This window comes from Cyanistes caeruleus, chromosome 24, assembly GCF_971803275.1.
Source record: "Cyanistes caeruleus chromosome 24, bCyaCae1.hap1.1, whole genome shotgun sequence".
In the NCBI taxonomy this organism is placed as follows: Eukaryota; Metazoa; Chordata; class Aves; order Passeriformes; family Paridae; genus Cyanistes; species Cyanistes caeruleus.
Window position 1 is genome coordinate 1,434,057 of NC_141724.1, and position 13,596 is coordinate 1,447,652.

General features: G+C 52.1%; 1 protein-coding gene across 16 annotated transcripts in view; it reads left to right on the top strand.

The window, feature by feature from the left end:
- The window catches only part of ATP2B4 (ATPase plasma membrane Ca2+ transporting 4), a 51,699-nt gene extending 39,559 nt beyond the window's left edge, over positions 1-12,140 (top strand). For 8 of the 16 annotated variants that reach the window (XM_086862021.1, XM_086862028.1, XM_086862026.1 and 5 more), the window contains 4 exons: positions 518-729; positions 1,440-1,547; positions 2,611-2,793; positions 9,407-12,140. In XM_086862021.1, the coding sequence (XP_086718147.1) occupies positions 518-729; positions 1,440-1,547; positions 2,611-2,793; positions 9,407-9,703 (800 nt within the window). In that variant the 3' untranslated portion in view covers positions 9,704-12,140. Of the gene's footprint in view, positions 1-517; positions 730-1,439; positions 1,548-2,610; positions 2,794-4,599; positions 4,793-9,406 lie in introns of all 16 variants that reach the window. The other 8 variants (XM_086862031.1, XM_086862035.1, XM_086862032.1 and 5 more) reach the window with 2 other exon arrangements.
- Positions 12,141-13,596: the final 1,456 nt, after the last annotated feature.

Below are 13,596 nucleotides of genomic sequence, written 5' to 3' on the forward strand. Positions count from 1 at the left end.
AAGGAAAAGGAGTAAAAGGAAGGAGAGAAGGAAAAAAAGGAGAAGGAAGGAAAGGAAAAGGGAAGGGAAACGACAAAAGGGAAAGGAGTAAAGGGAAGGAGAAAAGGAAAGGAGAGAAGGTAAAAAAAGGAGAAGGAAGGAAAGGAAAAGGAAAAGGAAAGGGAGGAAAGGAAAAGGAGAAAAGGAAAGAAGAGAAGGAAAAAAAGGAGAAGGAAGAAAAGGGAAAGGGAAGGGAAAGGAGAAAAGGAAGGGGAGAAAAGGGAAAGGAGAAAAAGGAAGGGAAAGGAGAAAAGGAAAAGGAGAAAAGGAAAAAAAAGAGAAGGAAAAGGAGAAAAGGGAAAGGAGAAAAGGGAAAAAAAGGAGAAGGAAAAAGAGATAAGAGAAAGGAGAAAAAAGAAGGGAAAGGAGAAAAGGGAAAAAAGAAGGAAGAGGAAAGGGAAAGGAGAAAAGAAAAAGGAGAAAAGGAGAAGGGAAGGGGCAGATATTTCCTTCCCCAAACCCCCTTTTTCCTGCGCAGGGGAGAAGTTTTTCGACATCGACAGCGGCCGGAACGCTCCCCTGCACTCTCCCCCCACCGAGCACTACACCATCGTCTTCAACACCTTCGTGATGATGCAGCTCTTCAACGAGATCAACGCCCGCAAGATCCACGGCGAGAGGAACGTCTTCGAGGGCATCTACCGCAACCCCATCTTCTGCGCCGTGGTGCTGGGCACCTTCACCGCCCAGGTGAGGCCGCGGGGCTGCCGGGGGCTGTGTCACACCCAGGCTCGGCTCTGTCCCCCTGCAGCGTCTTGGTGGCACAGGAACCACCCTGGATGTGCTCAAGGCTGGGCTGGGTGGAGATCAGAGCAACCTGAGCTGGTGGGAGGTGTCCCAGCACGTGGATCTGGGTTTAAATCCCTTCCAGCCCAAAACATCCTGGGATTCCATGAATTGGGGTCTAGAGCGTGTTGGGAGGTGAATCTGGTGTTTCATGGAGTTCCTGGACTGGGGGTGAAGTCCCTGCTCTTTTCTGGTGTTCCTCAGAATTTGCAATGTGGATATAAGGTCATTGCTCCTAAAATTCCCAGCCTGGATGTGAGGATCCTCCTCCTTTCTGGTGTTCCTCAAAATTCCCAGCCTGGATGTGAGGTCCTTGCTCCTTTCTGGTGTTCCTCAAAATTCCCAGCCTGGATGTGAGGTTCCTCCTCCTTTCTGGTGTTCCTCAAAATTCCCAGCCTGGATGTGAGGTCCCTGCTCCTTTCTGATTTCCCATAAATTTTCCAGTCTGGATGAGAAGTCTTTGCACCTCTCTGGTGTTCCAGAAAATTCCCAGCCTGGAACTGAGGGCCTTGCTCCTGCTGTAATCACAGGAAAGAGGGAAAAGTGTGGTCCAAGGGGACCTTTCCATGCCCTCGGAGCTGCCCAGGGTGTGACTCCTGTCTCCTGTGCCGCAGATCATCATCGTGGAGTTTGGTGGGAAGCCCTTCAGCTGCTCCGGGCTCACCCTGAGCCAGTGGTTCTGGTGCATTTTCATTGGAGTGGGAGAGCTCCTGTGGGGCCAGGTAAGGGCCAACCCCAAAATCCTGCCCCGTTCCCCTTGGTTTTCCTCCAGGACAGCTCCTTAGGAAAAAGAGAAAAGGAAAAAAAGAAAAGGGAAAGGAGAAAAGGGAAAGGAGAAAAGGAAAAGGAGAAAAGGGAAAGGAGAAAAGGGAAAGGAGGAAAGAGAAAGGAGAAAAAAGAAGGGAAAGGAGAAAAGGGAAAAAAGAAGGAGGAGGAAAGGGAAAGGAGAAAATAAAAAGGAGAGAAGGAAAAGGGAAGGGGCAGATATTTAGGAGGGGGCTGATGTCCCACCCCACCCCAGCAGCAGGAGAGGAGGTTGCTCAGCCCCACCCTGCTGCAGGTGTGACACACCCAGATGTGACAGTGACATCCGCCGCTGGCTCCCGCCACCTCCCTGGGGCTGGTGGCACTGCCACGACCTCAGTCTAACCATCAGTATTAGATTACATAAAAAATTATACATGAGAACCTAAATTATAAATTATATAAAATATAATGCATATAAAATATGCATAAGAATATATATAATATAATATATAATATATAATATATAATATATAATATATAATATATAATATATAATATATAAATGTAATATTATATATAATATATAAAATATAATACATATATAATACAATAGATATAAATAATTATATATAATTAACATATAATAAATAAATAATAATAAAATTAATTTTAAAAATAAAAATTGATAATAAATAATAATAAAATATATATAAATGATGATATATATGATATAAATAAAAATATATAATGATGAATAAATAATGATAAAAGAAATAATAAATGAATGAATGAATAAATAAATAATAAACAATAATAAAATTTATATAAATAATTATATATATATGATATAATGATATATACATAATATAATGATATATACATAATATAATGATATATATAATATAATATAATATAATATAATATAATATAATATAATATAATATAATATAATTAATATAATATAATATAATATAATATAATATAATATAAATGATACACAACAGTAACACCCTCTGCCGTGTCCCCGAATGTCCCCAGCTGATCTCCACCGTCCCGACGAGCCACCTGAAGTTCCTGAAGGAGGCCGGGCACGGCATCACCAAGGAAGAGATCCCCGAGGAGGAGCTGCCCGAGGACGTGGATGAGATCGACCACGCGGAGATGGAGCTGAGGCGGGGGCAGATCCTGTGGTTCCGGGGGCTCAACAGGATCCAGACCCAGGTACTGGGGGGGCAGCGGGGCTGGGGGGGCTCTGCCTTCTCTGTCTCCTATCTCTCCCTCTCCAGGATGCCATCGCCCACCCCCAGGCCAGGCTTCCACTCTGCCTTCCTGGAAAACCTGTATTTTGGGATGGCTGGGGGTGTCCAGCAGGACAGCAGTCCAGCAGGAGGCTGGAGGTGCTGCTGATGGTCAGCTCACAGCACGGGGGGGGCTGTGCGGGGTCCAGGGAGCCCCCCAGGCTCTGCCGTGCTCTTGGTGGCTGCTGGGACGCTGTTCCCAGTGGGAATGTGCCCAGCAGGGACCTGCCAGACCCTCCCTGCTCTCACTCCTTGTGCCACCCCTCTGTGCCAGCTCCACGCCCGGAGCTCTCAGCCCTGCGGCACAGGAGGGGAGAAAACCTCTCAACCTTCTTACATCAGTTGGTTTTCTCTGACGTTTTTCCCTGCTGTTTCCCTTTTTCCCCACCCCAAAAGGATGGGGTTTTTTTTCTCCCACCAATCAGGGAGAGCTCTGTGCCCCTCACTTTCCCTGGAGGCCAGGGCAGGGCTGTCCCACGGAGGGAGGTCCTGGTGTCCCCGGGCACGAAGAGCTGCTGTGTCACCTTTGTTCCTCCTCCTTTCTGTCCCTGTGACAAACAGCCCGGGCACAGGGGCTGGGGCATATTCCCTTTCCTTCTCCTCGGTGAGCTGTCCCCTCCACGGTGTCACCTCGGTGGCTTCGAGGTGAAGCTCAGCCTCGTGAGCACTGAGGGGCTTCTTGTGGGGGTAACCAGTGTTTCACTCAGGTGAAAAACGTGCTGGGAGCTTCCAGGATCTTCTGGAAGTGCTCCAGATGTGCTGGAAATCTGGGAGCTCTGAAGGGCTGCAGTGCCAGAGGTGCCCCTGGGGCCGAGCCTGGAGCTTCCCAGGTGTTTCCCTGTGGTGGAGCTGAGATGAGCTCTTGCCATGGTAGAAACTCTCCTGGGTGCTGGCACCTCCTGGCGCCTCTTTAGGGTCCAACCTGAGCACTGGAGGGGCTCCTGTCCCCACTTGGGGTGTCTGAAAAGGGCACAGGGCTCTTCCCCCCAGGCCAGGGGAAAAGAGGGACAGCAGAGCAGGGCAGGAGCGAAGCCGTGTGTGAAACACCTCCAGAGCTGGGGCTGGAGGAGGTGTCCAAAAAGCGCCACAAAGCGCCCAGGAAGCCACGGTGGCCCCCGGATGCTGCTCAGTTCCTCAAGCCTTGGGACACATCCACAGGGCAGCCACCAGGACGCTGCATCCCCAGCGGCCCCCAGGCCTGGGAGAGGGGCTGGAACACCTCCTGCTGCCACGGGAGCTGTGGGGGACCCACGGAGTGGCCCCACAGGGCCGGGCCACCAGCAGCCCTTTCCCACCGGCTGCCCGCTCGCACCTCTGCCCACCCTCTCTGCCTCTTTCTGCTCCTCCTGCAGATTTTCGGGATAACCCCGGGTGTTTCCTCTGCTGCTGCCTCCCACCACAGCCTTTTTCTTGGTGGGGGGATCAACCCCGCTGCTCTCGCTGGGAAGGGCAGAGCTGGGCGTTCTCTCTCTGCTTCCCCCCCAGCACCACCAGCAAAACCCCCCGTGGGTTTCGGGGAGCCTGGGGTGGGCTGGGGGGGTGCTCTCTCCTCCTTCCTCCTCCTCTTCCTCGCCTCTCCATCCTCTTCCTTCCTTGCTGTGTGTGTGTCTGCCCTCCCTGCTCCCGCCCACCCCCCTGTCCCTGTCCCTGTCCCTGTCCCTGTCCCTGTCCCTGTCCCTGTCCCTGTCCCTGGCCGGGCGTTGCTATCTCACTCTCTGGTTCTTTGCAGATGGACGTAGTTTACACATTCCAGACCGGCGCCTCCTCTTTGCAGGGAGCCCTCAGGAGACAGCCTTCCATCGTGAGCCAGCACCACGATGTAAAAAATGTTTCTAGCCCAACCCATGTAGCTCTTTCCTCCGTCAATTCCACTCCCACCACTTCTGCTGTTGCTGCTGCTGCTGCATCTCCTCCTGCGGGCAGTGAGTGATGGTCTATTACAATGCATGACTTCTAATAACCACAGAGAGCACCTGCACCCACCTAACCCCGCCTGTTCTCTCTCCCTCTCAGCCTTGACTCGCACACTCAGTTCCTAACCTGAAGGATGGGGCGGGAAAACCGTTCAAAACCCCAGTTTTTATGCTGTTAACAAAGTTACGAACCTTTCTGGTCCTTTCCCACCCCGTTCCTTGATGTTTTCCTCCAGTTTTACCTCTTCTCCTCCTTTGCAGGGCTGGTGTTTGAGTCCACCCTCCTGAGGGCGGGCAAAAATTGGCGGTTCTTGCTCAAAAAACCCCCGAGTTCACAAGCATTGCTGGGAGAAGGGCAAGGCTGAGCCCAAATCCTGCTGGTTCTTTGCACTACCCAGCCCTGGGACACCCCAGGGACGGGCAGAGGCATTGCTTGAAATCTCTTTCGGAGGCAGAGTGGCCACTGGGACTGTCCCCAGGGCTGGCTGAGCCACGGGGAGGAGGGACAGGCAGGATTTGCTCCTGCCGTGGGTGCTGCCTGTGGAAAACCCTGCCTGTGGCTCAGCTGGTGACACCTCGGGGCTGCTGTCCCCCTCTCTGTCCCCACCTGGGGACTTGCATGGCCTGGGGACAGAGCTGAGCTATCCCTGTGCTGCCCTGGGGACATCCCCGGGCTCTGTGGGGACATCCCCGGGCTCTGTGGGGACATCCCCGGGCTCTGTGGGGACATTCCCGGGCTCTGTGGGGACATCCCCAGGCTCTGTTGGGACACCCCCGGGGCTCTGCTGGTGCCCAGGGCAGCCAGAGGATGCTCGGTGCCCACCTTGCTCTGCACACTCTGGATCTTGGGGTGTGCAGACACCGCTCTGCATGGAAGCAGGCACGGAAAACAATTCCTGCCGGATCCCTGTGGGAATGCTGGGTGCTGGATCTGGGTTTCCAGCCCCCTAAAAAAGCCCTCTCTGTGTGTGTGTGTGCTCATCGTGGGCTGCTCTGCACACGCCGGGATCCCGGGGTGTGCAGACACACAACTGTGCATGGGAACGGGCATGGAAAACAATTCCTGCTGGGTATCCAACGGGAATGCTGGATCCTGGCTTTCCAGACCCCCCAAAAAAAGGCCCTGTCTGATGTCAAACCCCTCTGTGTGTTGGTTGTTGGGGCTGGTGAGCACGTGGATTCTGTCTGCAGGCTGGGAGCAGGGAATGTGTCTCTGCTGGATAATTGGCTTTTTTATTGCACAGTCACTTATCCCCATTCTCTGATTAGAGAAATACCCTCGGTGACTTTCTGGAGAGCTTTCAGGCTCCGCTGTTTATGCACTGTGGGGGAGGAGAGAGAATTTGGGATAATTTTGTTTTCTCTCTGTTTAGCTGACTCTGAGGCTGGCAGCTGATTGAGTTTAACCCCAGCGATTCTGGAGCAGCACAGCTGCCTCCTGCTCCCGCCTGCATCTGGGAAAACCTCCAGGATTTTCTAATGGAATCAAATCTGCTCAGAGCAGCCCAGAGCAGAGGGGTTGGTGGCGGGGGGATGAGACCAAAATGCAGCTTTTTTTCAGTCTGTGGATCCGTGTTTCCCCCATTTTGCAGCGAGGGGTTAGAAAACTTGGATAGAGTCGTGCAAAACTTCTCCAGGAGCTAACCCAGCTCTCCAAATCTTCCCGCTGTTTTCTTGCCTGGATTTCTCTCGTTTCCCTCTGCTGCTTCCCTCTCTCCCCCAAAGCTCCTCTTCCCTCCACGCAGATCCGTGGTGCCCCCCCTCCCGTGGATGAGTTTTTCCAGGGCTGGATTGGCTGTGTCCCTCCTGGAATTGCTGGAGAGCCCTTGGGAATGACGTTCAGGTTCTTCAGAGCCGAGCTGCTCCCACTGGGAATTCTGCCCTGGACTGATGGAGCTGGGCAGAGCCCAGGGGATGTAATTCCCGTGGGGCACGTGGAGGTTTCACGGGAATGAATTCCAAGCCTGGAGGTTGCATTTGAAGTTTCCAGGTGGAGAGGAGGCGGGAGCCGGCCGTGGGAGGGAGGGAGGGGCGGCTCCAGCCTGGAATTCAGCTTTGCTGGCACTGCCTGGCTCATTCAGAACACATTTCCTCACTGTTCCCTTCCCTTGACGAGGGAACAGCTGAATTCCTCTCGCAGCAGGCGATGGAGGAAGGAGGAAAATCTGAAGGAAGCTGCAGCAGGAGCTCCTTGAGGGGGCTGAGCAGGAGACTGAGCACAAATTCCTTGGAATTGCTCCAGGGAGCTTTCCCTGCTGCTCCCAGCAGTGCTGGACAAATCTCCAGTGCTCTGGAGGTGATTCCTTGGGAGAGGAGATCTGGTCCCACATGAGCTGCTCCTAAACTTGAGTTTGTAGGTGCCACCACCTCATGGCCCTGGCTGTCCCTGGGCTCTCCTTGGCCATCCCCTTGTGACCCTGGCAGTCCCTGGGCTCTTCTTGGCCACCACCTCATGGCCCTGGCTGTCCCTGGGCTCTCCTTGGCCACCACCTCGTGGCCCTGGCAGTCCCTGGGCTCTCCTTGGCCATCCTCTCATGGCCATGGCAGTCCCTGGGCTCTCCTTGGCCATCCTCTCATGGCCCTGGCAGTCCCTGGGCTCTCCTTGGCTTGCTTGGATTCATTGTCCTTGGCTCAGCTGGTTTTTTGGGGGTCAGGACTTGCTGTTCTCGAGTCGTTGCTGATGTGACAGATCCTCGGTGGCCTCGGTGGTGTCCTGTGCATTCACCTGAATTGATCCCAGGGTTACCAGTGCACAGATCCAGCTCTGAATTGCTTCCCAGCTCCCTCCAATTCCCGTTTTTCCAGGCCAGCGGTGCTCCAGCACTGGGGATACCCAGCCCATGCCATCCCCTGTGCTCCAGCTCGGGTGTGTGGCCCTGCTCCCTGTGCAGGAGCTCCTGGGGCTGCTTCCAGCTGGGATGAGCCGATCCCGTGCTGGGAAATGCCTCCTGATCCTGAGCCAGGTGCAAAACACACGTGGAAAGGCGTCCTTGGTGAGAGGGGGCAGGGAGAACTTCCAGGGTTCCGGGCACAAGGAAGGAATTCCCTGCTCTGGTTTTGTGGGATCAGAGATCCTCAGGAGGTTTCGGGCTGTGCTGGGGGGGTGAAGTCCCAGCTGGAGGAGTGCCACATGCAGGGACAGTGTCAATAAAGGGAATTTAAATCAAAGGACAGTTTAAATAAAGGGAGTTTAAACAAAGGGATGGTTTAGCCCAGCCCATCTCAGCAGGGTTTGGGGTGAGGTCTCTGCTCCCCCAGCACACCTGCAGCCCACAGAGGTGGCAGAGCACCCACAGCTCCTCATTTCCCTCATCACCAAGGGGATTTTGGGATCATTCCCCATGCTGCTCCCCGCTGTTTTTGTGGGATCTGGGGATCTCCTCCCTTTTGGGGTGCAGTTTCAGCCACGGGGACATCCCGGGAGCAGGCAGGGGATGTTCCTCGGGGGTGGGGAGCACTGGAGGCAGCTGAGGAAGAGCAGAGCTCCTTCCACAGGGCAGGAGATGGAGCACAACGACTGAAATTGAGCCTTTCCTGGTGCTTCCAGCACTGCTGGAAAATCTTCAGGGCTCTGGAGGTGATTCCGTGGGAGAGCAGATCTCCTGTCCCTCACGAGCTCTTCCGAGGCTTCTGTGGAGCTTCCCTAAAATCCCCGCAGAGCTGGGATTGTCACCCACCTGATCCAAAATCCGTGAGCTGGAAGGGTTTGAGGCTGGAATTGCAGAGGATCAGGAGGGAGCAGGGAATCCACAGCCAGGCGTGTTCCCAGAGCTCTCCCTTCCAGTGCAGCCATTCCCTGCTGCTCCAAACCAGGCTCTGGATCTCCTGCTTGAGCCTGGATTTTGGTGGAGCCGCCCCAGGGGCCTCCCAGGATTGTGTGTGCGGCTGGAATTCCTTTAGAATATCCAACAGAATGCGAGTTGGCTCCCAGCTCCACCAAATTCCCGTTTTTCCGGGCCAGTGGAGCTGCCTTTGGAAACCACTGGGAAGGACCCGGAGCTCCAGCAGCGTGGGGAAACCCACAGAGAGCTGGACCCAGTTCCCTCCTCACGGCACCCTTGCACTTCCCACGGGCTCCCAAAAACCTGGAGACGCCTTTGAGCATCCCCATTCCTTTCCAGAGGCGTAGGACCGACCCTGCCCAACCCCACTGACGGCTCCCACGGTAGAGTTTGCCCCGCTGTTTGCCTAACCCACCTCTTTTTGGAGCCGTAGTTTGTGCCCCCACCTCGTTGTCCTCGTGTCTGTCCACCCCGAGGCGCGCACACACACACACCGACTTAACGAGCGACTAATTAACGCATTTTTGGCTTCCATCCATCCAGACCCGTGATGTTGGGGTGGTGGTTTTGAGTCGTCCCGTGTCTTTTCTTGCAGCTTCTGAGGCCGCCCCGTAGCCGGTGGGTTCCCACCACCCCCGTAGTGCCTGACTCTGCCCCCAGTTCACCGTAGATGTCTCATTTTTTGACCGAGCTGTCTGTTCAGTGGTGGTTTTGTTGCTGTGGTCGTGCTGTATTTTTGTTCGATGGTTGTCTCTCATCAGTTATTTTCACTTTCTCCCCTCGAGCTCTGCCCTCTGGCAGCCCCACTGACCCCTGTTTTTTTCCTCCCCACGCCGCCCAGATCAAAGTGGTGAATGCGTTCCGTAGCTCCCTGTACGAAGGCCTCGAGAAACCCGAATCCAGAAGCTCCATCCATAACTTCATGACTCACCCAGAGTTCATCCTGGAGGAAGACGAGCCTCGGACACCATTCCTTGACGGCACCGAAGACGAGCCCGAGCCTGACGGACTCCAAAAGCGAGGTGGGGGCAGCCCGGCGGGGTCGACGGCCCTGAACAGAAATAACAACGCTGTGGACAGCGAGTTCAGCTTCCCAGAGCCTGGGAGCCCCTTCCACAGCCTGGAGACATCCGTTTGACCTTAGAACTTGGAATTCCTCCTCCTCCTCCTCTTCCTCGTCCTTGTCCACCTCGGCCCTGTGTGATCCCGGCAGCAGTAACTGGTCACACGCTGCGGTCACTCCGTGTCAAACTGCTCATGCCTGTGTCATCATCTGGGTTGGTTTATTTTTTTAGGGTGGGGGAAATTATCTGGTTTTTTCTCTTTTTTTTTTTTTGTTTTATTTTTGTTTTTTTTTATTTTTTTTTTTACCAGTCTTTAGCAGTGGGAACCAGAGTACCACCATGCTGGGTGTTGGGAGAGAGGCTAAGCCAAACAAAAAAGCCAAAAAAAACCACAGAATTGTGTTTCTCCACAGAACTGTGCATCTCCATCCCTGATTTTTTTGTGGTACTCACCCAGGGGAAGCTGCCAGCTTCTTTCCTCTCCAAGAGTTGGGCTCCAGGCACCTGGAGCCAGGGGGTTTTCACTTTGGAAAAATGCATGTTCCAAGGAAATTCAAATTGTTGTAGTCTTACACGCCCTCAGCCCGAAGGCGGGGGGTGCACTTGTGACTTGATTTTATTTTTTATTATTTTGGTGGGGTTTGTTGGTTGTTTTTCTTTTTTTTCTCCACTCGTGGTTTTTAGAGGTTTTCTCTTCTAATGTTGGGGTTTGCTCTTTGCTTGTGGGGTTTGCCCCCTTACCCAGTGGGAAGTGGGATGGGGCAGTCACCGCTCCAGTGCGAAAATTAAGGAATAAACTAAAAAATCCCAGCCAGAGGAAGGTGTTTACTCCAAGGTTGAGAGATCCAGGGATGCCCACCAGTCTTCCACCTTTGAAAAATGGTTACCTGGGTTTTTTTCCAGCTCCCCCTCTGTGTGTGCCCACACGTTTTTCTCTCTCTGTTTCCAAACCGGGAGATGAGAAATGAAGGTGGCTTGGCTCTAACCTTGCTGGAGGGGAGAGATTCAGATTTTCCTGCAAACGTGGAGGTGAAACTGCCAGGGAAAAGGTAGAGAGACCCTCCCCCAGTTGTGAGGGATGCAGTTCCTTCCTGAGGAATTTTAGGAGAGCTAAAATTCTCTCTGCTGCTCCTGGTCAGGGGGGAAACTCTTGGTGAGAGAGTTTTTGCAGCTCTCCTAGCTCCTGCCCTCCAGAGCAGAGGGATTTCTGCCCTTTTTTCTGTGCTGTCGGGGTCCAGCACCCCTCAGCCTCGCAGTGCCGGCTCCAGGGAAGCGCTGAGGGATCCAGGAGATGCCCAAAAGCCGTGGGAGGCTGAGTGGAGAACACTGAGGGCACAACAGGTCCTGAATCCTGGGAGGGATCAATCCAGCTGATGATCCAGTGGAAGGCAGGGAGGCCCTGGGATGATCCCTGATTTTCCTGGAGGTTTGGCTTGGATGGCTGCAGCTCTTCCAGAGAAGGTGCTGCTGGAGGCTTGGCCTCATTTCGCTGCTTTATTTGGAGGCCATCTCCTCCCCTCCAGCCTCGCCTCCACCCCTGGGAACAATCCTGGGAGAATCCCTTTCCTTGGAACTGGAATGTCCCTCTGGTGATCCCTGGAGCAGGAGGTGGGGTGGGGGCTTCTTCTTGTGACCCCTGCCCTCCTCCATCCCCTCTGGCTCGCTCGGGGATGCGCTGGAAGCGCCTGTGCGAGGTCATTCCCATCCCTGGGAGCGCAGAGGATGTTTATTTTTTTTTTTTGGGGAAAGGCTGGCTCTGGCTGGGTTCTCCTCCCCTTTCCCGTCAGGAACGCACAGCGGAATCTCCCGTGCCTTGTCCGAGCACTGCCTGCAGCACCTCCTGCCACGCCAGGGCCCAGATCTTCGCCGAGATTTTTAAGTGTTCCTTAAACCACACCGCAAACCAAGTGTCTTGGCTTCGCCCCACCCCAGCACCGCCTCGCCCTCCCCGTGGCGAAGGAAAGGTCCTTAAATCCCAAAAATCCCAAATATCCCCAGTGTCCCACCCTGGTGCTGGCGAGCTGGGCGTTGTTCACTGCCAAAAGCGAGAAGGAATTGCCACCACTGCCCGTCCCCAGTGCAAATTCAGTGTCCACCCCATGCCCAGCTCCTCCTTCCCTCCCTCCCCCCAAAAAAAATAACCCAGGGGAGAGAGGGGATCTTGGGTTAAACACCGGGAAATACAAAACAAAACGAAAAAAAAACCCAAATAAGGGGTGGTTGTGGGGTTTTGGTTCTGTGCTAAAGGTGACGTTGCTTAAAAAACAAAAAAAAAAAACAAAAAAAAATCTCATTTTTTTTTCTATTTTAAATACATGCAAAAAAAACCAAAAAAAAAATATATATATGGTGTTCTTACAAGCTTACATAAATATTTATTAAATACTTTTTTTTGGGGGGGGGGATGCACCGATTTTTTTTTTTTCTTTTGATATTTTTTTAATACCTCAGACCTGTTGAAAGAAATAAATAAATAAAAAAATAAAAATAAAAAAGAAAGACTCAAACCAACAACAACTTCAAGCCAACTTTGGAGGCTCTCAAAGTCACTCCCAGAAATCTGTGACTGGCAGGGTTTGCCACAAAGGGTCTGGTCGTTCCTTTTAAGTTTGCTCTATTTTTGTCGTTCTAGTTTCCATTTTAGGAGTGGGAGGGGAGGGAGAAATAATGCTATATAAATATTATGCAAAAAAAAAAAAAAAAAGAAGAAAAAAAAAAGAAAAAGAAAAAAATTCTAGTTTTCTTTAGCTCAGAAACTGATATTTTTACGTCAGCCATATGTATTTTGTTTAAAGAAAAAAAAGAAAATAAAGAAATCTCCAGTCCCGCCACTGTGTGAGGGCAGTTGCGAGGGACACTTTAATTAATTCCGTGGATTAATTAATTCAGCCATCGGATGCCAGTCAGCTTCCTTTTCTCTGAGCAGCCATCTTTCTACTAGATGTGAGTTGGATGACACAAATGGGATTTTTTTATATAAATATCTATAAATTTTGTTGGTGTATGGCTGGTTGCTTCAAGTATAAATGTTTCTTGTGCAAATTTCCTGTAAAGTTACTCTTTTTTTTTTTTGTTTGTTTGGGTTAAGTTTCAGTGATATCCTGGCAGCAGCTGACTCTTGGCTTAAGTTATTGAGGACATTACACAAAAAAAGAAAAAAAAAAAAAAAAAGAGATTTGGGGGAGATTGGTGCTCCAAAAATACAAAAAGGCATGGTCAGCGGCGGCACGGACTTTTGGGGACTCTCTGCAACATGCCTTGACTAGGGGGAGATATAAATATATATATAAATATATATTATTATGAATATTTCTGGGGTTTTTTTTCCTGCTTGGTTTGAACTGCCACGAGTGCGTGCACGGAGCAGGGGAGGGACAAAGCGCCATGCCCGCCAGGAAGCAAAGCCACCCCCCCCTCCCCTCCTCGCTGTGATCCATGTTCAACTTACCTTGGAATGCTTTGTTATTAAAACACTCTGAACATCCTTCTGCATCCGGTTCTTCATCCCAGCAGGGCCCCTCAGTGGATTTTCCGTGGATTTTCCGTGGAATTGGCGGATTGGTACCAAAGACATCCCTGGTTTGCTGGCCAGGCAGCTCTCGAGGCGTTTTTCTCCTGCTGAGGTTTCTATGATTTGCACAGGGTGTGGGGAGGGAGGTTAATTTCAGGTTTTGTTTCCTTTTTTTTCCCCCTCCCCGAAAGGTTTTTCCGTGCAATAAAGCTTCCGAGTGAAACTTCCCCACCGATCTCAAGAAGGAAACAAACTAAATCACATTTTAGCATGGGCGGCTTTTCCCACCTGCAGGGCCTGGAGGGCTCAGCCCCTCTCTGAGGGTGACCTGAGGGGAAGGCTGATAAAAAAAAACCCCATCCCAAATTCAGGGGGGCATCCCCGAGGTGCCAGCACAGCTCCTGTCACCCTCTGGGACCGCAGACCCCAAATCCCTGCAGGGTTTTTTTGTCCCTC